This window comes from Ornithorhynchus anatinus, chromosome 7 (assembly GCF_004115215.2).
Source record: "Ornithorhynchus anatinus isolate Pmale09 chromosome 7, mOrnAna1.pri.v4, whole genome shotgun sequence".
NCBI lineage: Eukaryota > Metazoa > Chordata > Mammalia > Monotremata > Ornithorhynchidae > Ornithorhynchus > Ornithorhynchus anatinus.
The window spans coordinates 63869473-63895152 of record NC_041734.1 but is presented as its reverse complement, the minus strand read 5'-3'; the positions used below and the strand labels follow the sequence as shown (position 1 = coordinate 63895152).

At 48.2% G+C, this 25680-nt stretch overlaps 1 protein-coding gene across 3 annotated transcripts in view; it reads left to right on the top strand.

Moving 5' to 3' along the window:
* The first annotated feature begins 479 nt into the window (after positions 1 to 479).
* Positions 480 to 25680, top strand: part of CD34 (CD34 molecule) — a 36267-nt gene continuing 11066 nt past the window's right edge. For 2 of the 3 annotated variants that reach the window (XM_029069596.2, XM_029069598.2), the window contains exons 1-6: positions 480 to 808; positions 10464 to 10676; positions 11512 to 11810; positions 14308 to 14388; positions 23272 to 23428; positions 24515 to 24567. In XM_029069596.2, coding sequence (XP_028925429.1) covers positions 739 to 808; positions 10464 to 10676; positions 11512 to 11810; positions 14308 to 14388; positions 23272 to 23428; positions 24515 to 24567 — 873 coding nt within the window. In that variant the 5' untranslated portion in view covers positions 480 to 738. The remainder of the gene's footprint in view (positions 809 to 10463; positions 10677 to 11511; positions 11811 to 14307; positions 14389 to 23271; positions 23429 to 24514; positions 24568 to 25680) is intronic. The other variant, XM_029069597.2, reaches the window with a different exon arrangement.

The following is a 25680-nucleotide window of genomic DNA, read 5'->3' as shown; positions in this document are numbered from 1 at the left end:
GTTTGTGTGTGGTGGGAGGGGAGGGCCTTGGAGGAAGGATTCGCTGGTTAGACACCCAGGGGAGCCCCAGCCTGGATGTGAATGCTTTAAAAATAAGGTCAATTGGGGTCGAGAGGGGGAGAGAGAGAGAGAGAGAGAGAGAGCGAGAGAGAAGAAAGGGATTGATTGATTAATTGATGGATTAACTCAGAGAGTCCTTTACAAGTAAAATGAGTCTCTGCTAGAGGGCTAGAACTACCCTTCTCAGGCCACCTCCCCTGCCCCTGGACCTCCAGGAGAGAGACTTGGGATCTGCCCAAACACACACACAGACACACACACACACACACACACTGGAGAGCCATGGGGAGGGGGGATGGCCCAGAGAAACGAAAGGGTTAAAAGGGTGGGGGTTTTTTAATGGGGAAAGCGGGGAGGGGGAGAAAAAGGAAGGGAACAAAAGCCCCTAAGCGCTCCAGGAAGAAGGGTCATTAACTATATAAGGCCGGGAGTCCAGCCCCTAGGGCGCACACCGACTACTTCGAAGGGTCCGGTTGCATCCCACTAAAGGAACCGAGAGCCGGGCAGGGGCGTGGGGAGAGAGGAGAAAGGTAGTCCAGTCCCAGCTCAGCCCCTGCCCAGCCCAGCCCGCCCCCAAGCCCAGCCCCAGGCCGACCGCCCGGGCGGAGGGGGTGGGGGCGGCGCCGGCCTGCACAGAGTTTGACTCTTTCCAGCTGCGCTCCGGCTCCAGCCCCAAGGATGCTGCCCAGGGCCGAGCGCAGCGGGCCCGGGCTCTGCTGGTTGGTCCTCGGGATCCTCGGAGCCCTCCGTGAGTATATTGCCCAGTCGGGCGGGGGTCCTGGCATGGGGGAAACCGGCCTGGGGAAGGGGGCGTCCGGATGGGCGCCGAGCCAAGGAGAGGGGGGCACTGAGCTGAGGGGTGAATGGGAGACTTTTTGTGCCCGTTTTTCTAGCCGGTTGTATTCTCCTTTCCTTTCGCCCACTGGCCCCTCCGCTTGCCCGGGCACCCGCCTCTCAGGGAGAGAGGCTGCCCCCCTGGACTGGCCACAGGGGCAGGTGCCCTTCTCCATACTGGCCCTTCGGGGTGGAACACCGAGGCTCTCCTGGGCTAGGCCCACCGGCTGGACCAGTCCTGCGTGAGAGCCCAGGCTGAAGAGAGGCGAGCTGGCCGGTGCAAGGGCGCTCAGAGAGTTAGGGGCAAGCAAGGGCAGGTGGGCATCGGGTGGTTGCTGCTTCAACCGGAGTTAGAGGTGGCAGGACCATCTCTGGACCCTCTCCCTGCCCAGACTGCAGGGAGGTGACAATCTGATCCAGGGTCGGGCTGCCAGCCCCAGGAGCAGAGATGAGGGGAGGAAAGCAGAGTGACATGGCTTGGAAAGGGTTTGGAATTGAGAGGAACTGCCAATCTGAACTAAAGCTGGGACCCAGGGGTCTTCTATCCCAAAAGATGGGAATGAACTTCAGGAGCCCCTCGTGTCTCCCCCCCAGCACACACACACACACACTTCCCTGCTCTTCCTCCCTGCAACAACAACCACCGGTTGGTTCAGCCCCCAACCCAATTTCGGAGCGGTCTTTGTTTTCTGGGATTTGTTAAGCACTTACCATGTGTTAAACACTGTTCTAAGCCCTGGGTTAGGTCTGAACTCATTAGGTTGGACATAGTCTCTGTTCCACATGGGGCTCACTGTCCAAATATGAGGCAGATCAGGGAGCTCCATTTTTCTGAGGTGCAGAGAAGTGAAGTGACTGGCCCAAGGTCAGCCAGCAAGCAATTGGCAGAGCCGGGTTTAGAGCCCAGCTCCTTCTGACTTCCAGGCCCCTGCTCTCTTCACTGGGCCACACTGCTTCTCTAGTGGTCCTTCATTTCTGCTGACTCCCCTCAGACCCCAGCAAAGAACCAAGTTTTGCCCTGCCAGATTTTAGAGGAGGCAGTTGTGACACCCCTCCCCATTCCCCACACATTAAGGGGTTGGGGGTACCCCCTCAGCTTCCTGCTCTCTGAAAGACCTGGAGGGAGAAAGAGAATGGCAGGCCCTGGTCTTAACCTCTCTGGTCACTTTCCCTCTCTGGGGTCAGAAGGGAGATAATATGGCTTCGTGGAAAGAGCATGAGCCTGGGAGTCAGGGGATCTGGATTCTAATCCCAGCTCTGTCACCTGCTTGCTGAGTGATCTTGGGTGAGTCACAGAACTTCTCTGGACCTCAGTTTCTTCATCTCTAAAATGGGAGTTAAGTACCCCTTTCCTCTCCCACTTAGACTGTGAGTCCCTCTGGAACAGGGACTGTATTCTACCTGTTAACTCCTATATACCCCAGTGCTTAGAACACTACTTGGCACAAAGTAAGTGCTTACCAAAAGGATTAGATTGTTTGAAAATGTGGAATGAAACTGTCCCCTGCCTCGGTTGAAGTTCAGTCACCCAATCGTAATAATTGTGGTTTAATCAATTAATAGATGGATTTATTGAGTGCTTTTGGTGTGCAGAGCACAGTTCTAAGCTCTTGGGAGAGTACAATATAATAGAGTTAGTAGATACATGCTTAATGTGTTACGTGCTTGGGAGAGCCCAGGATTCACTTTTGGGGGATAGCTTAGTATGCTGACTGTGCGTGCTGAACACTGAACTAAGCACTCGGGTAGATCCGGCACCTAGAGGAGGAGCTGGCTGTCCTCTGAGCCTCCCGTTAGATGTTCCAGACTCCTTTGGCTCTACGCAGAGACTGACCAAGAGCCAGAGCGGAGATAGGGTCCCCGCTCCCAGGCTCTGACTCCCGAGACCTCGTGTGCCCTCTGACCTTTCACTGACAAGCCAGGTCCAACAAGCTGCTCCTTCCCCAGAGGCAGCTCTGCCTTTTGGCTGCAGAGAAACCTTGGAACAGAAACGTGGGACCCCAGGACTCCACATAGTTCGGAGGGATAGACTCTGAACTGGGATGTCAGTCAGTTGGTCAATCATATTTAATGAACGCTTAGTCTGTGCAGAGCATGATACTAAGCACTTGGGAGGGTATAATACAACAGTCAGATCCCAGCTTTGAGAAACAGTGTGGCAGTGAATAGAGCACAGGTCTGAGAGTCAGAGGCCTTGGGCTGTAATCCCTGCTCTGCCAATTTCCCTTCTGTATAAACTGGGGCAAGTGACTTCATTTCTCTGTGCCTCGGTCACCTTATCTGTAAAATGGGGATAAGTACTGGGAGCCCCACGTGGGACATGGACTGTGTACAACCTTGTATCTACCCCAGCACTTAGTAAAGTTTCTGCTACATAGTAAACACTTAACAAAATCCATTAAAAAAAAAAGTTGAACAAGTAAACGTCACCTTCTGGGAAATGGGAACAAGAGCAGTTGCCTCTCAGGGAGGCCATGAGGGCCAGTGAAATGTAATCAATCAATTGTATTTATTGAGCACTTAATATGTGCAGAGCACTGTACTAAGCACTTGAGAGAGTACATTATAACCCAGTGAGTTGTTAGACACATTCCCTGCCCACAGTGAGCATACAGTCTAGAGGGGCTTACAGTCCAGAGTCTAGTAATGCAACTTTGAGGTCTTTGAGTAAAAGAAAGGCACCTTAGAAATCCAAGCAGTTTTTATTATAGTAATTATGGTACTTGATAAGTACTCTTTGCCAAGTACTGAAGTAAGCACTGGAGTAGAGGTACAAGATAATCAGGTTGGACACAATCCCTGTTCCACATGCAGTTCACAGCCTAGGGAGGAGGGAGGAGGATTTAATCCCCATTTTACAGATGAGGAAACTGAAACACAGAGAAGCTAAGTGACTTGCCCAGGGCACACAATAGACAAATGATGGAGCTAGGATTAGAACCTAGGTCCCTGCCTTGAAACTTTGCGTGTCCACAATTCTGCATCAGTGAAGTGGCCTAAAGGGTCTTTTCTTTCCTCCTTTCCCCTCTTTAAGTGAGACTCCTAGATGGCAAGAGTAGCCCAAAGGCCATGGCTAATAATAATTGTGATATTTGTTAAACACTTACTATGTGTCAGGCATTGTTCTAAGCGCAGGTATAAGATACAAGATAATTGGCTTCGACACAGTCCCTGTCCCACACAGGGCACACATTCTTAATTCCCATTTTGCAGATGAAGGAATTGAGGCCCAGAGAAGTGAAGTGAGTTGTCCAAGGTCACACATCAGACAAGTGGCAGAGTCAGGATTAAAATCCAGGTCCTTCTGACTCCCAGGCCCCTGCTCTATCCACTAGGTAATGTAGACTCAGAGGGTGAGTGGGTTGCAAGAGGGCAGAGCACCCAGGGAAAATTGGACCTTGTTATCCACTGGTTTGAGACCTGCAGACTGAGTCCAGGCTGAGGTTGTTTTCAGGCTTATTGGACCCCTGAAAGCCCCCCCGCCCCTCCACCCACCACCACCCCAACTCTCTCTCACATTCTTTCCTCCCCTTCCTCTGCGTCCTTCGAGCTTGCCCGTCGACCCCACGCCCATATCCTGTCTGGGACAGTGCGGAGAAGGAAACAAAAAAGAAAGTGGGAAAAGAATTTTATCAGCTTCTTCCAGAGGGTAGAGGGCCTCGCCCTTTGAATCCCTGCCACACATAGCCGACTTGTCCAGGAGCAGCAGCAGGGACAGCTGACTAACGCGGACATCCCCATCTCCCCTCCCCCACTCCAAGGTACAGCTCAGGGCAGCCAGGGTAAACCACCAACAAGGGTGCGTGCCCCCTTCCTCCCCGCCTCTAGCCCCTTCTACCTTCCCCTGCTGTCCCCCATCTTCCCTCATTGAAGCCCAGTGCTCAGAGAGCAGACGGAAGCTGAGAGCATTCAATTTCCATCTGCTTCCTGGCAGCTTTCCATCGAGGCTGCTGTCTTCTTTCCATTCCAGTTCCCAAGCGTGTGGGCCAGGACTTATTTTCATGGCTGTCCCAGCAAAGCATATCCTGTGCTCTCCCATGCGCTTAGTGCAGAGCTCTGCAAACAATAAGTGCTTACTAAATACCAGTAATTGATTGGAACCCACGAGTAGAACGGGGTGTAGGGTTGGGAGAAGGGAAGCGGTTAGCAATGTTGAGGAGGGGCAGCCACTTCAAGAGAGCGTGATCACTGGGTCCCAGGGGAGAGGCCGGCTTGGTGGGCTCAGATTGCTCACTAAAAGCTATGGCCTAGTGGATAGAGTCAGAAGGTCATGAGTTCTAATCACAGAACTGCCACTTGTCTGTTTTGTGACCTTGGGCAAGTCACTTCACTTTTCTGTGCTTCAGTTCCCTCAGCTGTAAAACAGGGAATGAGACTGTGAGCCCCACATGGGACAGGGACTGAATCCAACTCAATTTGCTTGTATCCATCCCAGCGCTTACTATGTGCCAGGCACTATACTTAGTGATTAACAAATACCATTATTATTATTATTATCAATAAAGCCTTCCCTGGCACGCTCAGATGGGTGGGGCAGGATGCACCTATGAACAGTCTCCACCTCCTCACCTCCACCCACCTCCTGGGCCTCATCTCGAACTCATCAACCTCTCCCTTTGCAGACAAATGGCTATTGTCAGTCAGTCAATTTATTGAGAGCTTACCATGTGCAGAGCACTGTACTAAGCAGTATGGCTTAGTGGAAAGAGCACAGGCTTGGGAGTCAGAGGTCATGTGTTCTAATCCTGGCTCCGCCACTTATCAGCTGTGTGACTTTGGGCAAGTCATTTCACTTCTCTGTGCCTCAGTTATTTCATCTGTAAAATAGAGATTATGACTGTGAGCCCCACGTGGGACACCCTGATTACCTTGTATCTACCCCAGTGCTTAGAACAGTGCTTGGCACATAGTAAGTGCTTAACAAATACCACCATTATCATTATTATCATTAAGCATATGGGAGAGTACAATAAAATAATAAACAGGCACATTCCCTGCTCATGAGGAACATAACAGTCTCGAGAAGGAGCTTACTGTGATTTTCTTTCATAGGCCCCTATTCCAAACCAAGCCCCACTTGGGAGTTGACATCAATTCCAAAATCACCAGACCCCTTCACCTGGCAGTATCCTCCAAAGGGATTCATTTTCTTCAGGCTGGGGAGGTGTGTGTGTTTTGGCCCAGGGTGTTGGGGGGAGGGAGGGGTGGTCGTGTCCAGCCCAGCTGAGGAGATTCTGAAAGAGTTTCCAGAATTGCATTTCCCACACAGGATTTCCACCCCCAGATCAGTGCTCTGGTGTTGGTTTCTATTTGCCCATTGTCCAGATGGGGATTCTGAGGCAAAAGTGAGAAGAGGAAACTGGAGGGAAACTTGCAGTGTTATACATTGCTTCCTCTTGAGTCCTTTTACTGTTTTTTCCCTAGAGGTAGCACTTAGTACAGTTCTCGGCATATAATAAGTGCTTAATAATGGTACTTATTAAGCATAAATGCTTAATAATGGTACTTATTAAGCACTTACTCTAATAAATTCTTAGTAAGTACCATTATTATTATTATTATGGGCAGAAGCCAGATCATGGTATATTCCAAACAAGAGTAGTTGGAACCCCTTAGACATCTGAATCAAAAAGCCAACAGACTTGTCAAAGAACAAGCATGATTGTGGTATTTGTTAAGCACTTACTCTGTGCCATGGACCGTACTAAACTCTGAGGTAGATACAAGATAATCAGGTCCCATGCGGGGCTCACAGTGTAAGTAGGAAGAACAGGTATTGATTCCCCATTTTGCAGATGAGGGAACCAGGACACAGATAAGTTACGTGATTAGCTCAAGGTCATACAGCAGACAAGTGGTGGAGCCAGGATTAGAACCCACAAGAATAATGATTGTTCTTTTTATTAAACTCATATTATGTGCCAAGCATTGTACTAAGGTCTGGGGTAAAGGAAAGATAATCAGGTTGGACACAGACCTGTCCCACAGAAGGCTCAGAGTCTAAGGGAGAGGGAGAAAAGGTAGTTGTTCCCCATTTTACAGATGAGGAAATTGAAGCACAGGGAATTCTTTAGAATGACAGAGCAGGCAGGTGGTGGAGTCAGAATTAGAACCAAGATGTCCTGACTCCCAAGCCCATGCTTTTTGTATTTGTTCATCTTATTTTCAATGGTTTTTATTGTTTCATCTTTCCTTTTATCTGTCCCCCAGGACCCTCTCCTCACTTTCTTTTTTAGATTGTGACCCTCTTGAGAGCCAGTGGCCCTGTCTAATTCTCACCCATGTAGTTTGCCCAGCACTTAACACAGTGCTCGGTACAGAGGAAGTGCTTAATAAATACTATCCCTACTTATCTTGCCCTGCTACCTCGGACATTTTGTCCCTTTGCTTCCAATGCAGATGATTGGGAGGAGGGAGACAGGACTCAGAGAGGAGCTCCTTGTGGGCAGGGAATATGTCTGCCACCTCTGTTGTATTGTAATCTCGCAAGTGTGCTCTGAACACAATAAGCGCTCAGTAAATACGATTCACCGATGAATTGAGTTTGGATCTCTCCCAGCTTCTCAGCCAGCTCCCTGACCTGCAGTGGAACTGAGGCCTGCTTGAGGAAGGCAGCTCAGGCCTGCCTCCCCAAAGTCTTTAGCTGATGAGGTGGGAGGGGGCCTGGCAGACTGGAAGCCTCGCAGATTCCTCAGCCGCATGTTCGTGGACACATCTGGAAAAGTTCAAAGGTGTTTGTCTGGGTGAAGGAAACCCCTTGGGGCGGGGAGGCTCGGAGCATGACGTCAGCCATGAAAAAGCTTTGCTTCCTGCGGAGGGGAGGGCTTGGCTGGCCTCCGGGTGGGCCTGGGAACCGGCAGCCTCCAGGCTGCTCTGATTATTCCTATTCCCGCCTGGATGAAGTCATGTTTCTGGGCTGGGCTGGGCTGGGGAGAGGGTCTTATCTGGGGCAGGAGGAATTGTACCGTATTAACCCTTCACCCCCAGCCTCCTAAATAAATCACAGGCCACCCTGTGGCTGAAACAAACTCTACTCATCTCATGTGCCAGCAGGATTGATGGAGGCTCAGGGGAAGTGAGACAGAGGAAAGAGAAAACACAGACTACTGCCATCATTCTCCCCACACTTCAAAGCCTTATTGAAAGCTCATCTCCTCCAAGAGGCCTTCCCTAGCTAAGTCCTCATTTCCTCTTCTCCCACTCCCTTCTACTTCACCCTAGTACTTGGATTTGCTCCCTTTATTCACCCCACCCTCAGCCCCGCAGCACTTAAGTACAGAACTTTAATTTATTTATTTACGTTAATGTCTGTCTCCCCCTCTAGACTGTAAGCTCACTGTGGGCAGGAAACGTGTCTACCAACTGTGTTGGAGTGTTCTCTCCCCTACAATAAGCATACAGCTAGAAAGAGGGATAAACATTACTATAAATAAGTGATTTGTAATAGCTCGTTATGGTCAGGGGACACATCTACCGACTCCATTACAGCATACTCTCCCAAGTGCTTAGTACAGTGGTCAACATACAGTAAGCGCTCGATAAATGTGCTTGATCGATAAAGATATGTATCTTTACATATAAGCGCTAAGGGGAAACAGGCAGAAACAAATTTACAGAGCTCTATGTGAGTGCTAAGTAGTTGCTGGAGCGATTAAAGTGTTAGGAATCGGGCTGGATTAATCAAGGAAGGCTTCCTGGAGGAGGTTAGCATTTGAAGGAAGTGTGGAGAAATAAGGAAACTGATCAATCCACCTTCCCAATCAATATTGTCTTGCTGGGCCATTGGAAAGGTGTGAGATGCACAGTGTTGATTGCCAACGGGATGGCAGGGTTGGGGCTGTGGAAATGGGAGGTGGAATATTGCCCTCTGTGAAATGGGTCCAAATCCAGCCCTGGCCGAGATGATTAGATTCCATTATCCCATTCCCTCAAGGCCTACAGTGGCTCTTTTCCATAAGTTCAGCCTCCTGGGAGGTGTAGATTGGAAACTACCGAAGAGCAGGGATCCTTATCTACTAATTCTGTTGTACTCTTCTAAGTCCTCGATACAGTGCTCTGAATACAATAAGCACTCAATAAATTCTAGTGAGGGAAGATTGTTTCAGACTAGTAAGGGACCAGACAGTGAATTCTGCATATATTTCAGCTAAGATGCAGAAATGCTTTGTTGCTCTGTTGTGGTTTAAAAACATCAATGTTCCTCTGCAAGGGCCAAACTCACTATCAGGGAGAAAACCTGGTCTCAGGGAGAATTGAGCTCGCTATCGTTATTATTCCTAGTTTGGCTGATGGGACAAGAGTGATACAGAGGGTTGGGGCTGGAGCATAGGAGAGGTGAGGCAAGGTTGTTAGCCAGGTCTGTAGCTGTGCTGCCGTCTCCCCTCCCTCGGGACAGAAGCGAAGAGAATCCAGTCGTATTTATTGAGCCCTTAATTTGCACAAAGCACTGTATTAAGCTCTTGGGAGACTGCAGTATAACAGAATTGATAGACATATTCCCTGTCAAAAAGGAGCTTACAGTCTGCGGGGCAGCTGGAAGGTAGGATTCCTGGGTTCTCCATTCAGAAACCCCTTTATGCTCCATGAGTTATAGATAATTTTCTGGCAAGGAGAGTCCCTGATACCTGCTGCCCTCGCTTCTTGGGCAGCAAAACTAAGGGAGTTGAGTCTGATATGAGCCCTGGGGCTGACTTCCAGGCCTATGCTCTATCCATTCGGCCACATTGCCTTCAGATGTAAACTCCATAGTTCTGGTATTGATTAGTGCTTACTGAGGGCCAAGCACTATATTCAGTCAGGTAATCCATTCAGATTCAGCCCCTGTTCCCCAAGGGGCTCACAATCTAAGTGAAGGAAGATGATGCTCACCTTGGGTTGCTTGGACACTAGGTCTTGCAGTGTTCTACAATTGTGCTCTCTCCTTCCCCCCTCATAGCACTTATGGGAGCAGAGGTGGAGGGAGGTGGAGTGGGGAGGTTGTGGGGAAGAGGGATAAAATTGGGGTATGCCATCCCTGCGTGGGAGCTTGGGTTGAGGCCTCTTTCCTCATTCACTTGGGTCCCGAGGTGCAGGGACGTTAAGCGGTTTGCCCAAGGTCACCCAGCACACCAGGGTGAGAGTCAGGACCGGAATCCAGGCCCCCATGTTGTACATGGGAAGAATTTCTGAGGATCAAAAGTCTGAGGAGAGATGGGCGATGAGAAGAAATTGTGGGAGGAGATCTGGTGGAAAAGAGCAGGGGCAGCAGCAAGAAGAGGGGCTGGAAAAGTCTTCCTGGATATAGTGTGGAGGTCAAGGAGGTTAGTGCCAGCAGCAGGCAGGGGGGCCAGTGAGAAAGAAAGCATGGCCTTTGAAAGGGAGACTGGGGAATTTAGATCAGTGTCAGCCTGAGGTAACGTCTTGGGCCTCTGGAGGTAGGAGGGGGCTGATCGGAAGAGGTGGTTGAGGAGGAGGGAATACTGTAGATGTTTTGACGCTTTGGACCTCTGTGGCCTTCCACCTTGGGGTCATCTTTCTGGGACCATGGGTATGAGGGTCACTGACCTCTTTTTCCCCACTTCCCCCGGAAGCGCCTGGAAGTGTGGCCGAGGAATCCATAACTGCCACGACAATGACCTCAACCATTAACCTACAAACTATAACTACAAAACCAGAAACAACAAGGTGGACGTCGATTGCTTCTAGCTCCATGACAACAACGATGGTGAAGTCACTTACTTCAGGAAGCATCACCACCATCACCCAGGAGGGAAGCACAGGTCCCTCAGCCACCCCCACCTCAGGTAAAGAGTCCATACTCCACCACCAGTCGCTTGCACAGAAGCCTCACTTTACCTACCCCATGACAGACATCCCAATTGCTTTAGTCTGAATAACAACATTCTCTGGATCTGTTTTGTACCAGTTAGAGCAGCTCACTTTTGGTAGTCTCAAAGTGAGCTTCTGCCCACCCTGAAACTGTTCTCTGGGCCCAGTGACATGGGGAGAGGACCAGAGAATGAATGCTAATTAAAAGACAACTTGGGAATAGTGGTAATAAACTCGATGCAATAGTTTTGTTTTAAATTAGGAAAATCCTTGCATACATGTCCACGTCCCCAAAGTGTAATAGGCTCCCACCCACAGGAGAGTTAATCCGTCCCTGGCAGAGGGTTCCTGGAGTGGCCAATTCCAGAGAACCCTCAGAGCCAGTGCTGAGTGTGGGAGCCGGTCAACTGGCTGTATTGGCCCTCACTGGATGCGGAGCCCCTTGTTGGGCACTGTGGGGTAACAGAGGATGTACAAGACACAGACCTGCCTCAGTGAGCTTGGCAGTTTCATGGAAGAGGCCGGACTACACAGAGAGCACTTGAGCTCATACCTAAACACACGAGACAAAAGCATGCAAAAAAACACCATAGAAGAACATGGACGACAGATAAGCAGGCTTGGTTCTGGGAGTAGGGTTCCAGCCTAGAAAGGAACCTCTGCTCACTCCTCTGGTGGGGTGGGAGATGGGGCTGGCCGCTGTGCTGGCCAAATCTTATTCTGGTTGAGCCCCTTGATCAGAAAAGCCACTGAGCAAAGTGATTGAGTTAGTGTAATCTGTATGTGTGCTTGTCTTCCCACTTACATCAGGAAAGGGAGATCTAGTCAATGCCACCAGCCAGACTCCTTCCCCCAGCACCTCTCCAGAACCGAGAAATTCTTCTATCTTAACTTACACCAGTGGATCCCCTGATGGAGTCACCACTTTGTCACCGAACAGCACTTTGATGTCAGGAGGGACAACAACACACAGTACGACAACCGGGGTGACAATCGGGCATTTGTCCAATGGTACCGAGCCGCAGCCACCACCAGAAGTTATGACCTCAAGCACCTTCTCTCCTACAACCGGCGTGAGATCATCTACCCCTGGCCCCGTGGTGAATAAGGAAAGCCTTGGAGGGTGGGAGGCGGGAGAGGGAAGGGAAGGGGTGGGAAAAATGGAGAGGAGGGATTTCTGTCCTGGAGAAAACCTGAGCACAGGTGTTACAGAGAAAGAACCCCTAGGCTGCAGACAGTCCTCCAACCTGCTAACCCCAGTGCTTAGAACAGGGCTTAACAAATATAAAAATAATAATAGAAACTCTTATGAATAGTAATGCTTCCTGGAGGAGATGTGATTTAGAAGAGTGATGGTATCTGTGGGCACAGATCTCCATGCTCTATGATCTTATGAATGAAGGAGAGCAGACAACTGTGTCCTGCATCAAATTAGGGGGCACTGCCAACATGGCAATGCCCAGAGGCTACGGTTGGGATTTCATGAGTCACTTGATGAAGTTCACTGTGGTTCCCAAAATGAACCCCTTGGAGTCTGAGGTTATGAAAGCCAGCAAGGTGTGTGCCCTTGCTGGATTCTCTGTGCCTCAGTTACCTTATCTGTAAAATGGAGATTAAGACTGTGAGCCCCATATGGGACAGGGACGATGTCCAACCTGACTAGCTTGTATCTAGTCCAGTGCTTAGAACAGTGCTTGACATGTAGTAAGCACTTAATACCATTATTATTATTATATTATTATTATACTACCTTTTGCCCAAAGCGGGAAAGCTTGTCTCTAGATTGTAAATTTGTCTTTAGACTGTAAACTCATTGTGGGCAGGGAATAGGTCTGTTGTTTTGTTATATTGTCCTCTCCCAAGTGCTTAGTACAGTGCTCTACACATAGTAAGCACTCGATAAATATGATTGAATGAATGAACTGAGATTCCAGACAGTTTAAGAGACTTGCCTAAAGTCAGACAGCCCATCATCAGGGGGCAGAGCTACCTAGGGCTGTTGACTCCCGGTTCTGGACTCTCTCTTATGGAATTGTTAAGCACTTACTATGTGTCAAGCACTGTTCTAAGCACTGAAGTAGATGCAAGAACATTAGGTTGGACACAGTCCCTGTCCCACATAAGGCTCACAGTCTAAATTGGAAGGAAGAGGATTTAGTCCCCACTTCACAGATGAAGAAACTAAAATACAGAGAATTTAAGTGATTTGCCCAAGGTCACACAGCAGGCACATGGCAGAGGTGGGATTAGAACCCAGAACCTCTGTTTCCCAGGCCCGTGCTTCTCTAAACATTCCCCAACAGGGCAAATCTGCAGAGGGCCAATTCTTGTCCTCACCCCCCACCTCCCCAAGACTAAGACAATGAGAACAAATTCCGCTGCCTGAAAGGGAGGGGGAAATGGACTCAGCTTGTGTCCTTCCCGTCCGGGGACCTGTTACTGCCAGCAGCTTTCAGCAGGACATAAAACTCCCAGAAGCTTGCCCTCCTGGGACTGGCCGGGGAAGACTTTCCCTTCAACTCAAGCCAAAGTTTGATCTAAAAAGTCCCCAAGTCTTTTGGAGACAGGATGTAGCAAAATGGCTCTCCTCCCCACCCACCCCTTCCCCTCATCCCCTTGCTCTGCCTTCCCTCGCCATACAAAGGGTCTTCTGCTAGGCCACCAGGAAGGATGGGGGAAGGATCCTGATGGGAGGAGATGCCTGCAAGTATAGCTAGAGGCAACAACTTTCTCTCCATCCATGATGGGGGATATCACTGGTATTAGAAATGAGGTTTTAGCTTAACCTTATTGGTAATCACCGCTGCAGGTCAGGAACACTCAATTTTCCATGACCAAGGATATACAGATGGCCTGGATAACTAAAAATTACACATGATCCCAATCCTTCATTTTAGCCAATAGTGACAACCATAGTTTCTGAGCTAGAGTCTCCCTTTTTCTGCCCTTGTACATACCTTAAGAATGGGGAAAGGTGAGGGATATAAACAGAAGTTATTGGAGGCAAAGGCCTTGGATATTTCCATAAAAAATAAATAAACTGTGGTGCTTATTAAGCGCTTAATGTGAGTCAAGCACTCTACTAATCGCTGGGGTAGATACAAACTAATCAGGGTGGACACAGTTCCTGTCCCACATGGGGTTCACTTATCTGTAAAATGGAGATACATTTTACTCTAAATCCAAAGAACAGGGATTGAATCCCCATTTTACAGATGAGGAAACTGCCCAGAGAAGTTAAGTGATTTAGCCAAAGTCACACAGCAGACATGTGGCAGAGCTGAGATGAGAACCCGGCTTATTGGAGTGTAAGCTTGTTTTGCAAGGAGTGTGTCTGCTAACTCTATTTTACCTTCTCAAGTGCTTAGTATAGTGCTCTGCACATAGTAAGTGCTCAATAAAACCATTGATTGACTGACTGATCATCAGCCCTTGGATAATTAAGAGTCAGTCTATCTCGAGTTTCCATGGCAATGTTGTCTGTTTGGGTCCCTGCTCCTGTTTGAAAGGCTCCCTAGAGTGCCCAGAGGGGCTTAGAAAGGATGCAGGATGAAGGGAGACAGGGAGGGGACCCGATTGATTTTTTCATCTGGTTTCACTCCTCAGGGCCACATCAGCTGCAAGAAAATCAAACAAGTGAAGGAGTCTCAAGGCATTTGCCTGGAACTGAACGAAACCTACAGTTGTGTAAGTATGTCCTCCTCACCAGGCTCCTCCTCACCACCACTGATGCCAACTGGGCAAAGAGGACTTGGGGAAGAAGCATACCTTAGCGGCAATAATCACATTTCCTGCCCTGGAAGAATTTCTCCTCCCAAGTCCTCTCCCAACCCTTCTCCCTTGGAATGGCGGGATGGTGATGATGATGATGACGGTGATGGTATTTTTTAAGTGCTTACTGTGTGCCAGAAGAATTGAACTTTGGCCCAGTGTTGGGGAAGGAGCAGAGAAAGGGAGGAGTGAGGGAGAAGACACTGTTGGATGGATATATTTATTTCCCCCTGAGTTGGGTGCGTTAGGTGCCAAGACTTGTGAAACAGCATGGCCTAATGGAAAGAGCATGGGCCCGTGATTTAGAAGGGCCTGGTTTCTAATGTGAGCTCCACCACTTCTCTGTTGTGTGACCTTGGACAAGTCACATAACTTCTCTGTGTTTCACTTTCTTCATCTGTAAAATGGGGATTAAGACTGTGAGCCTCATGTGGGACGGGGACTGTGGCTAACTTGTTTAGCTTGTATCCACCCCAGCCCTTGTTTGGCACATAGTAAGCACTTAACAAATACCATTTAAAAAAACCCCAAATTTGGGGGCTTTACCTCCTCGGGCTTCTTTCTGAAGGGGCCACATTCGTGGTTTGCCTTGCCACAACTTAGATTAGATTTTGACAGTCATCTTAAGCCTCCTACAAGATCTAAGAGCTCCCAGCAGGAATAAAAATCACTCCGGTTTGGATTATTATTATTTTTAATTGTTATTTTGGGGTTTTTTAAGTGCTTATTACGTGCCATGCACTGTACTAAGTGTTGGGGTAGACACAAGATAATCAAGTTAGACACAGTCCATGCCCCATATGGGGCTCACAGTCTTACTCCCCATTTTACATGGGAGGAAACTGAGGTGCAGAGAAGCTAAGTGATTTGCCCAAGGTCACACAGCAGAGAAGTGGTGGATTAGAACCCAGGTCCTTCTGACTGCCAAGTCCATCCTCTTTCCATTAAGCCAGGCCTCAGTTCCCTCATCTGCAAAATGGGGATTCAATAACTGTTCTCCCACCTATTTTGACTGTGAGCCCCATGTGGGCTCTGATGATCTTGTGTCCACTCCAACACTTAGTACCATGTTTGGTACATAGAAGGCGCTTAACAAATACCCCAGTTATTATAATTATTATTATTATTATCAATATCATTTATTTAGCCGACACTGTTCTTCCAATTCCTCTGGGGAGTGCCGCCCTCTGGCGGACAGGAACCCCAGGCACAACTTTCAAACCCAGTGAGAGGATTGCAGGCAGCTCTTCTCCGGGAAGATTTTGGGGCAGGGGTTTAGGAGTTTGGGTCAGGCGACAGAGGCAAACTTCGTGTTGCCTCACTGTCCACTGTTCAGCTGGCCATTTCTTTCCATCTTCCATCTTTCTCTTCTCTCCTCATAGTTCCACATCCCTTCCTTAGGCCCACGGCACCTGGGTTTCTTGAACAGGTCCTGGCCAGGGCATAGGTACACCCCAAAGTCATGGAGCCGTTTTATCTTCACTCAAATTTCAATCATCTGGGTATTTAGACTCCAGTTTGTGGTTTATCGAAGCCTAGTCCCCACTCCTGCCATTTGGCCATTTTACTACGCAACGGCACCTCCCACAGATTTCTAGCTCACTTGGGCTCTCAAATCTCCGGACTCACTGTTCCCACATTAGTGTAACTTAGAGGGTTCACTGTTTTATGGAGCCTAAAAGGAGATGGCAGACAGGATGCAGCAAGGAGAATGGAGGCTGCTGGGAAAACAGGAGGTATCTCACATGCGAATGAGCCCCTTTCAATCAGCCACAGAGCCCTCAGACTGGCAGGTCCTGGAGGGTTCAGTGTTACCTAGTGGAAAGAGTCTGGCCCTGGGAGTCAGAGCACCTGGATCATAATTCTGGCCCTGTCACTTGCGTACTGTGTAACTTGGACACGTCACTTAACTTCTCTGGGCTTCAATTTCTTCATCTATAAAGTGATGATGAATGATGATGATGATGATGTTTGTTAAGCACTTACTGTGTGCTGACCACTGTTCTAAGTACTGCGATAGATGCAAGGTAATCAGGTTGTCCCATGTGGGGCTCACAAAAAAGTGAAGTGAAGACTCAAGAAAAGTGAAGACTCAACACCGTTCCCCCTCCTACTTATACTGTGAGCCCTATGTGAGATATGGAATATTTCTGACTTGATCAACATGGATCTACCTCAATGCATAGTACAGTGTTTAACACAAGATAATGGTTTAACAAAACCCATTATTATCATCATCGTCATCATTGTTATGATATTATCTAGGTTAGATGGCCCCTACATCTGCCTGGATTGTGAGGTGTCCATCCTATTTCCTCAGATTATTCTTGCTATTATTATCTTATTATCAATATTATTATTATTACTGTTACTATTTGTTTATTAAGCACTTACTATGTGTCAAGCACTGTTCTAAGCCCTGGGGTAGATACCAGTTAATCAGGTTGGACCCAGTCCCTAATCCCCCTTGGGGCTCCCAGTCTAAGTAGGAGGGAGAACAAGTATTTCATCCCCATTTTTCTGTTGAGGAAACTAAGGCCCAGAGAAGTGAATTGACTTGCCCAAGGTCACACAGCAGATTCATGACAGAGCTGGGATTAGAACCCAGTCCTCTGACTCTCAGGCCCTTGTTCTTTCCACTAGGCCAAGTTGAACATTTCTGCTCGACCCCTCCACCGTGGCCAGTTGCTCCGCGGTCTTTTCCGGCCCCGAGTCATCCTCTGATGGGCTAGCAGTGAACGCTGATTCCTTCTCTTCCCACCTCTGCCTTGAGTCAGTCAGTCAGTTACTCAATTGTATTTTTTGAGAGCTTACTGTGTGCAGACCTCTGCACTAAGCATTTGGGAGAGTACAATATAACAATATAGCAGACACATTCCCTGCCCATAATGAGCTTACAGTTTTGAGTCTTGAAGGGTAGAGGGGAGCCAGCCCCCTCCCCGAGGCCTCTACAACTATGCCACTTGAAGATAATAATAATAACAATTACAACTGTGGTATTTAAGTGCTTACTATGTGTCCAATATGACTTCCTTGTATTCATCCTAGTGCTTAGTAGAGTGTTTAGCACATAATAAGCACTTAAATATGATTATTATTATTACTACTATGTGCCAGGCACAGTACTAAGCCCTAGAATAGACATGAGGAAATCGGGTTGAACATTGTCCCGCACAGTCATAATCTTCTCACAACTTCTCACAGCTTCTCAAGCTCACAGACTTCATCCCCATTTTACAGAAGAGGTAACTGAAGCGCAGAGAAGTAAAGTGATTTGCCCAAGGTCATACAGCAGACAAGTGGCAGAGCCAGGAAGAGCACCAGCTCCTTCTGACTCCCAGGCCCATGCTCTATCCACTAGGCCATGCAGCTTCTCCCTACCCAGTGCCTGTACTAGGAGCAAGCTGCAGCTGGAGGTTGGTTGGCGGACCAGCGGATGCTAATCTGGGGTCGCGGAGGGATAGTCACAATGCAGAGCAGGCTGGGCTGCAGTCAACTTCCTCCCCCCAGCACTCCTGTAGTGTCTTTCCCCGCTCCAGGGGAGGATGTTTACCGAGAGCTGCTGGGCCATGGTGGTTCCCCGGGGACGCTTTGTTTAGCCTCTACCTGCTTGAAGAGGTCATCGAGAGAAGTGTCAGATGCCGCTGCCTAAACCCGGGAGAGGCTCCAGGCCCAGCCCTCTATAAGAGGAACATGGGAGCCTGCCCGTCAGTCAGTCATTAGTACTTATTGAAAGTTTATCGTGTGCAGAACACTGTACTATAATAATAATAGTAATGGTATTTGTTAAGTGCTTACTATGTGCCAAGCTCTGGGGGAAATACAAGGTAATCAGGTTGTCCCACATGGGGCTCACAGTCTTCATTCTCGTTTACAGAGGAGGTCACTGAGGCACAGAGAAGTTAAGTGGCCTGCCCAAGGTCACACAGCAGACAAGTGGCGGAACTGGGATTAGAACCCACGTTCTCTGACTCCCAAGCCTGTGCTCTTTCCACTAGGCTACTGTGCTCTTGGGGGACTACAATATAACAATCTAAGACACATTCCCGGCCCACAGTGAGCCTACAGTCTAGAGGTCCTGGCAGGACTAGGAGAGCCAGCAAAAAGAACTCAGGGTTGGCTGAAGGGATTTTTGCTCTCTGCCCTCTGGCGGGTGGGGGGGGGTCTAATTTGGAACCCTTGAGTGGCTGGGCGGTGGGGGGCAGGCTGCAGGGAAGGGGCCACCCGCTCCAGCAGAGCAGAAAGGAGAAACTTGGCTTCTCCCTGGGTGGGAGATACAGAGCGTATGACTATTGTTGCTGTCTTTAAGAACATGCAAGAGGCTTGACTTCTCCATGCCACATGGGAAATCTCAGCAGGTCGAGCATTCAGGTCCCTTCCCGTCCTGAGGTCTCCCTTCTCTACTGAACCCCGCTTTCCCTCTCCCGCTTCTTCCTCTTCCCTGAGTCCTTTTTTCCCTCCCCACTTCTTTCCCATCATATCTGGATGCCTTTTTTTTCGATGGCATTTGTTAAGCGATTACTGTGTGCCAGGCACTGTACTAAGGACTGGGGTTGGTGGAAATTAATCAGGATGGAAACAGTCCCTGTCCCTTATAGAGCTCACAATCTTAATCCCCATTTTACAGATGAGGTAACTGGAGCACAGAGAAGTGAATCGACTTGCCCAAGGTCACACAGCAGACAAATGGCACCAGGATTAGATCCCAGGTCCTTCTGACTCCCAGGCCTGTGCTGTAACCACCAGGCCATGCTGCTTCACTCTTTGGTTGTCACCTCTAGTCAGAGATAACGTGGCCTGGAAGAGGGTTTTACAGCCACAGCTCTAGGGTACTTTGCCCAGCATTGCCTCGGCCCTGTCGCCTATATGGAGAAGCAAGGAGCAGCTGGTGGTGTTCCCCATCAGCTGACTCTCTTCCCCATCTGTTCTCTTCTGCAGCCATACCCTAACCCACACTCCTCAATCCTCCAAAGCAAAACTCCTGTCTGTCACGCTCAACAATCTCATATGTTTTCAACCCATTTGTTCACACTTTTGTCTGAAAGCACCCCCTCCTCAGCTTCCTCAAAACATGCCACCTTCAAAGCCCTCCTTTGCCACCCAACAATCCCTTAAGAATCAATCAATCGATCAATGGTATTTATTGAGTGTTTACTATATGCAGAGCTCTGCTTGGGATGGTAGAGTACAACAGAATTAAGAGACACATTCTCTGCCCATAATGAGCTTACAGACAAGAGGACAAGCTTACAATCTAGAGGAAGTCATGTATATACTTGTTTGTAACTGCTCATTCTTATCAGTGATGCATTTGCCTGTTGATGTGGACTTTTTCCTTCATGATAATTTTAACTCCTCCCAGGGACTACTTTTTCTACTCTTTTGTACACTCCCCAAACACCTTTCGTTCGCTCTCCAGGATCCTTTCAGTAATTATTGATAATTGACATTGATACTCACCCAGCTCATCACTCGCACTGTGAGCTGGGAGGATTTACCCACATCATTTCTAGAAGGTCATTGTCAGCTTGAAATGAAGTGAATTAGAACCAACCTCCCATTATCCACATGGTTTCTGGAAGGTCATTGCTAGCTTGGATTGAAGTGAAGTAGAATCAGCCTCCCCCGCTCATAAAAATCCACCACAATATGGAATATCGTTCAGTAAAAACCAAAGTGTCCTTTTCGGTGGAGCCAGACAAATCACTATTGCAGCGTAGCTTTGGTCTCAACCAACTGGATGGTAGAAGAGACTATTAGGAAAAATTTTACTACTAAAAAAGGTTGTGGTCAGAGGCTACAAACGAAGGAAATTGAAAAGTATGATAGCCTTGCCAGGATCCTCTAAACTGTTGCTGCTACCTTTCTAGGGCCCTCTTAACTGCTCTTGTTTAATTACAATGTTTGTTGATTCCCCGACATGGACTCCTGCTTTGCATACTTGTAAGTATCTTTACTGGAGGAGAAGCTCCTCGTGATCAGGGAATGGGTCATGTGCTTCTGCTGTATTTTCTCAAGTGCTTAGTACAGTGCATTGCACCTAGTAGGTACTCAATAAATTCCCCTTAGTACCACTAGTGGAAAACACTATCCACAGGATAGAGGAGCGAGCTAAAGAGCGTAGCTAGCCTTTACCTTCATGGCCTAGTGGAAAGAGCAGGGGCCTGGGAGTCAGAGGACCTGGGTCCCAATCCCAGCTCTTCCCCGTGACTGCTGTGTGACCATGGGCAAGTCACTTCACTTCTCTCTGCCTCAGGTTGCTCATCTGTAAAATGAGGATTCAGTAGTGTGCTCCCTCCTATTTAGACTGTGGCCCCCATGTGGGGCCCAATTATCTTGAATCTACCCCAACACTTAGAACTGTGCACATTGTAAGCCTTAACACATACCACAGTTATTATTATGATCATTATTATTACCATCATTAATAATTATTATTACCTTCCCAGGGGCCACCCCTCCAGGTCCCTCTTGAGCCATGAGCCCTAGGCTACATCCAGATCAGGGGGAAGTTGGGATTCTTCTTTCCAGCCTGCTGCCCCAGGAGACCTCCTTTCTCCCACAGGGGGGAATGGACCCCAAGCTCTGTTCCCTCCCCAGCACCGTTCCCCAGCCTTCCAAAATCCCTACAGCTTTGCCCAAACAGGAAGGTTGTCAAGGCTTCTTTGGCATTTCCTCCTCCCCCGCCTGGAGAGAGGAGGGGGCCCTGGCTTCTGTTCCTTTCCCGAGCGGGAAAGAAGGGGCAGCTGGCTGTCAAGGAACTGGACTAAGAACAGAAACATTTCAAATAAACTGCCCAAGGTAAAGGCAGGGAGGGAGAAGAGGCGGGGGGAAGAAGACACACTGCCAAACCAAACCCTTTCCGTGGCCTGGGTATTTTTTTAATAACTTTTTAAATCAATCAATGGTATTTATTAATAATAACAATTATGGTATTTGTTAAGAATTTACTATGTGCCTGGCACTGTACTAAGCACTGGGGTAGATACAAGCAAATCATGTTGGGCACAGCTCCTGTCCCATGCGGCACTCAGTCTTAATTTCCATTTTACAGATGAGATAACTGTAGATAAGAGGCAGAGTTGGAATTATAGAACTCATGACCTTCTGACTTCCAGGCCCATGCTCTTTATCTACTACACCATATTGTTGAGTGCTTACTGTGTGCAGAGCACTTGGGAGAGCACAATACAACAGAGTTGGTAGACACATTCTGTGCCCAAAATGAGGGGTTTGATTCTTCAGGGCTTGTATGTCACTGTTTTCTCTTGGTCAATCAATCAATGGTATTTTCTGAGTACTTATTGTGTACACAGCACTAAGCACTCTCAATCAATCCATCAGTGGTATTTATTGAGTACTTACTGTGTATAGAGCACAGTACTAAGCACTTAGGAGAGTGAAATACAACAGTGTTGGCTGACACATTCCCTGCCCATCCGGAGTTCATAGTCTAGTTTATAATATCTCTGGCTCAGCCTCTTTCCTCTCTTTCCTCTCTCCTCCTTCCCACTTTCTCTCCCACTGGAAAAATCTGAAGTCAGAGCATCTATAAACAGAAAATGAAAGTAAGCTTAATAAAGGCCATAAAGAAGCAGTCTACTGGCAGGTAAGGATAAAAAAAAACTAGGAAGGAATTGTTTTAATAGGTTTGGGGAGTGAAGAGAAAAGGAACTGGGATCCCCTCAGCTCTTATCCATGAAACCGAGAATTCTGAGTGTAGGAGAAATTGGAGGGATAGATGTAGCCTAGAGTTCTGCTTCTATAGTGGGAGTCATTTTCTGGGTCTAAAAGCTTGAAAAAGAAGAATGATCTTTTCTCTGGTATAAGTGCTTACTATGTGCCAGGCACTGTACTAAATGCTGGGTATGTACAAGGTACTCAGATTGGACTCCGTCCATGTTCCTCATGGGGCTCGCACTCTTAAATCCCCATTTAACAGATGAGGTAACTGAGGAACAAAGAAGTGAAGTGAGTTGCCCAAGGTCACACAGCAGACAAGTGGCAGAGCTGGGATTAGAACCCAGGTCCTTCTGACTCCTGGGTTCTAATCCTGGCTCTGCCACTTTTGAAGGCTAGTAATGTGATTTCTTCCCCCATGCTGCCAGAGCAAAATCATTACTCTAAGCAAAAGGGTGTCCCTTAGGTATTGTTGTGCCACCCACAGGAATTTGATATCCTGCATGTCCCTTTTGAGAAGCAGCATGCTCTAGTGGAAAGAGCATGGGCTTGGGAGTCAGAGGTCATGGTTTGGAATTCCAGCTCTGCCACTTGTCAGCTGTGTGACTTTGGGCAAGTCACCTAACTTCTTTGTGCCTCAGTAACCTCATCTGTAAAATGGGGACTAAGACCGTGAGCCCCTTGTGAGATAACCTGATAACCTTTTATCTATATCAGTACTTAGAACAGTGCTTGGCACATAGTGGGCATTTAACAAATACCATTATTATTGTTATTATTATTAATAATAATAATAATCCCAGTTCTGCCACTTGCCAGTTGGGAGAACTTGGACAGGTCACTTCCCAATGTCTTAGTTTCCTCCTCTTTAAATGGGGATTCAATACCTATCCTTCCTCCCGCTTAGACTGCGAGCTTCTTGTGGGACAGGGATTTTGTTCAACCTAATTAACTTGTACCTACTCCAGGACATGGGACAGTGCTTGACACATAGTAAGCGTTTAAAAACTATAATAAGAATCATAATCTGATTGCATTGTATCTACCCCAGTGCTTAGTACAGTGTTTGGCATATAGCAAATGCTTAACCAATATCATTATTATTTCTATGCTTCCCAGGAGGACTTTAAAAAGGCCATAGGCGTCAATCTGACCAAGATGGTCTGTGAGATGAAGTCAGGCAAGCCATCCGGTGAAGCTCGTGACTGCTTCCTGACCCTAGCCCACTCCGAAGTGAAGCCCCAGTGCATGTTCTTGGTCCCAGCCAGCAGTGACCGTGAGTGACCCTCTCTCCTAGGTTTGGGGAATGTGAATGAGGTAGCCCACGGAGACCACAGGGGGCCAGGAGCCCAGGAGCGACAGCGGGCGGCAGAGCGGAAGATGAAAGGGTGGAGCCCCAGGCTTCAATTCCATAGAGGTGGCGGCTGTTAGGCTTGCCCATGGCTTTTGGGACCAGACTCCATGTCTTGCCATCCCACACCTCCAGCGAGATCTGATAGCTTCTGAGCAGCACTGGAAAGACCCCTCTCCTATCAGTCCTTCAAAGCCTACCTGCCACTCCCACCTTACTCACCCTCCCCTAGGAAAGCCCCTCCCCTCAACACATTCCAAATCAGTCCATCATATTTATTGAGCGCTTACTGTGTGCAGAGCAATGTACTCAGCACTTGGGAGACTACCCAAGAACAATATAACAGACACATTTCCTGCCCATAATGAACTGACAGTCCAGAGGGGGAGACAGACATTAATATAAATAAATTTCAGATATGTATATAAGTGGTGTGGGGCTGGTGGGAGGGGTGAACAAAGGGAGCAAGTCAGGGCAACGCAGAAGGGAGTGGGAGAAGAGAAAAAGAGGGCTTAGTCAGGGAAGGCCTCTTGGAGGAGATGGGCCTTCAGTAAGGCTTCGAATGCGGGGAGAGTAATTGTCTTTCAGATATGAAAAGGAGGTATCCCTGGACAGGTCTGTCCTGAGTTTGGGAGCTGGGGAACAGCTGGCGAGGCGGGGGACACTGGGTTGTACATCGGAATGTCCCACTTGGCCGTCTCCAGGGAGCAGGCATCTGTTGACCACTGGGGAATATCAGTCAATTATTCATTGAGCGATTATTGTGTGCAGAGCACTGTACTAAGTACTTGGGAAAGTACAATGTAGTAGACACATTCCCTGCCTATAATGAGCTTACAGTCTAGAATGTCCAACTGAGAGAGGACAGGCTGGGACCAGAAACCCTTCCAGAAGTGGGGCGGTAGCTTGGTTCCAAAGAGTGATCTGGAGCAAGGTGGGAGAGGTGAGGGGAAGAGAGAGTTGGATGACAGGCCACTTGGGTTCATAAACCTCGCTTCCTCAATTTTGCAGAACTTTCCAGCATTGTCCAAGTTATGACCGAGCACAAATCTGACCTGGCAAAGGTAAAGACCTCAGTGGGCTCAAATGTGTGTGTGTGGGTGTGGGTGTATGTGTGTTGGGGGGTGGGGGGGATAGGGGGAGATCCAAAACCTTCTGCCCCTCTGTGTCTTAGACTGGTCCTTCCATGGAGACAGGAAAGGAAAGAACAAAGAGAATTGGGGGAATGTCAGAGGGAAAGAGCTGGGAGCCTGGGACATGAAGGCCAGGCATTATCCAGCTGTCTAGAGAAGGAGCGGATGTTCCCCGCCTGCAATCAATCGCTAAGCACTCACTATGGGCAAAGCATTGTTCTAAGCCTCCTCCAGGAGGCCTTCCCAGACTGAGCCCACCCCCTCCTTCCTCTCCTTCCCATTCCCCCCTCTCCCGCCCTCTGCTCTTCCCCCTTCCCCTCAGCACTGTGTTCATCAATATATATTATTTGTTACCCTATTTATTTTGTTACTGAGGTGATTATTTGCTATTGTTTTAATGAGATGTTCTTCCCCTTGAATCTATTTATTGCCATTGTTCTTGTCTGTCCGTCTCCCCCGATTAGACTGTGAGCCCGTCAAAGGGCAGGGACTGTCTCTATCTGTTACCGATTTGTACATTCGTCCCTCCTGTAAACTCATTATGGGCAGGGAACATGTCTGATCATTCTCTTGTATTAATAAATACTATTGAATATTGAACACTACTGTAGGCCGAGCACTGTCCAGAGCACTTGGGAGAGTGCTTAGGACCCTGAAGATTCTCCAGCCTCGAGAGGTCCTTAGATAAGAATTATTCATGCATTCATTCAGTAGTATTTATTGAGCGCTTACTATGTTCAGAACACTATTCTAAGTGCTTGGAATGTACAATTCAGCAACAGATAGAGACAATCCCTGCCCAATGACGGGCTCACAGTCTACACAACTTCATACCAGCCTGAGGGAATTTAGAGTCTGAAACAGTCAGAACACACATGTTCTAAAATGCCCAGAGATGCAGAGTTAAAAAAAATCAACTCATATGATGATGGAGAAACCTTTCAGGAACAACAGAAGAGTCTTTGTCTGGAAGTCCAATTGTTGGTCTTGGGACTAAGAACCTACTTGAAAGTTCAAGCACGGGCCTGTGAGTCAGAGGATCTG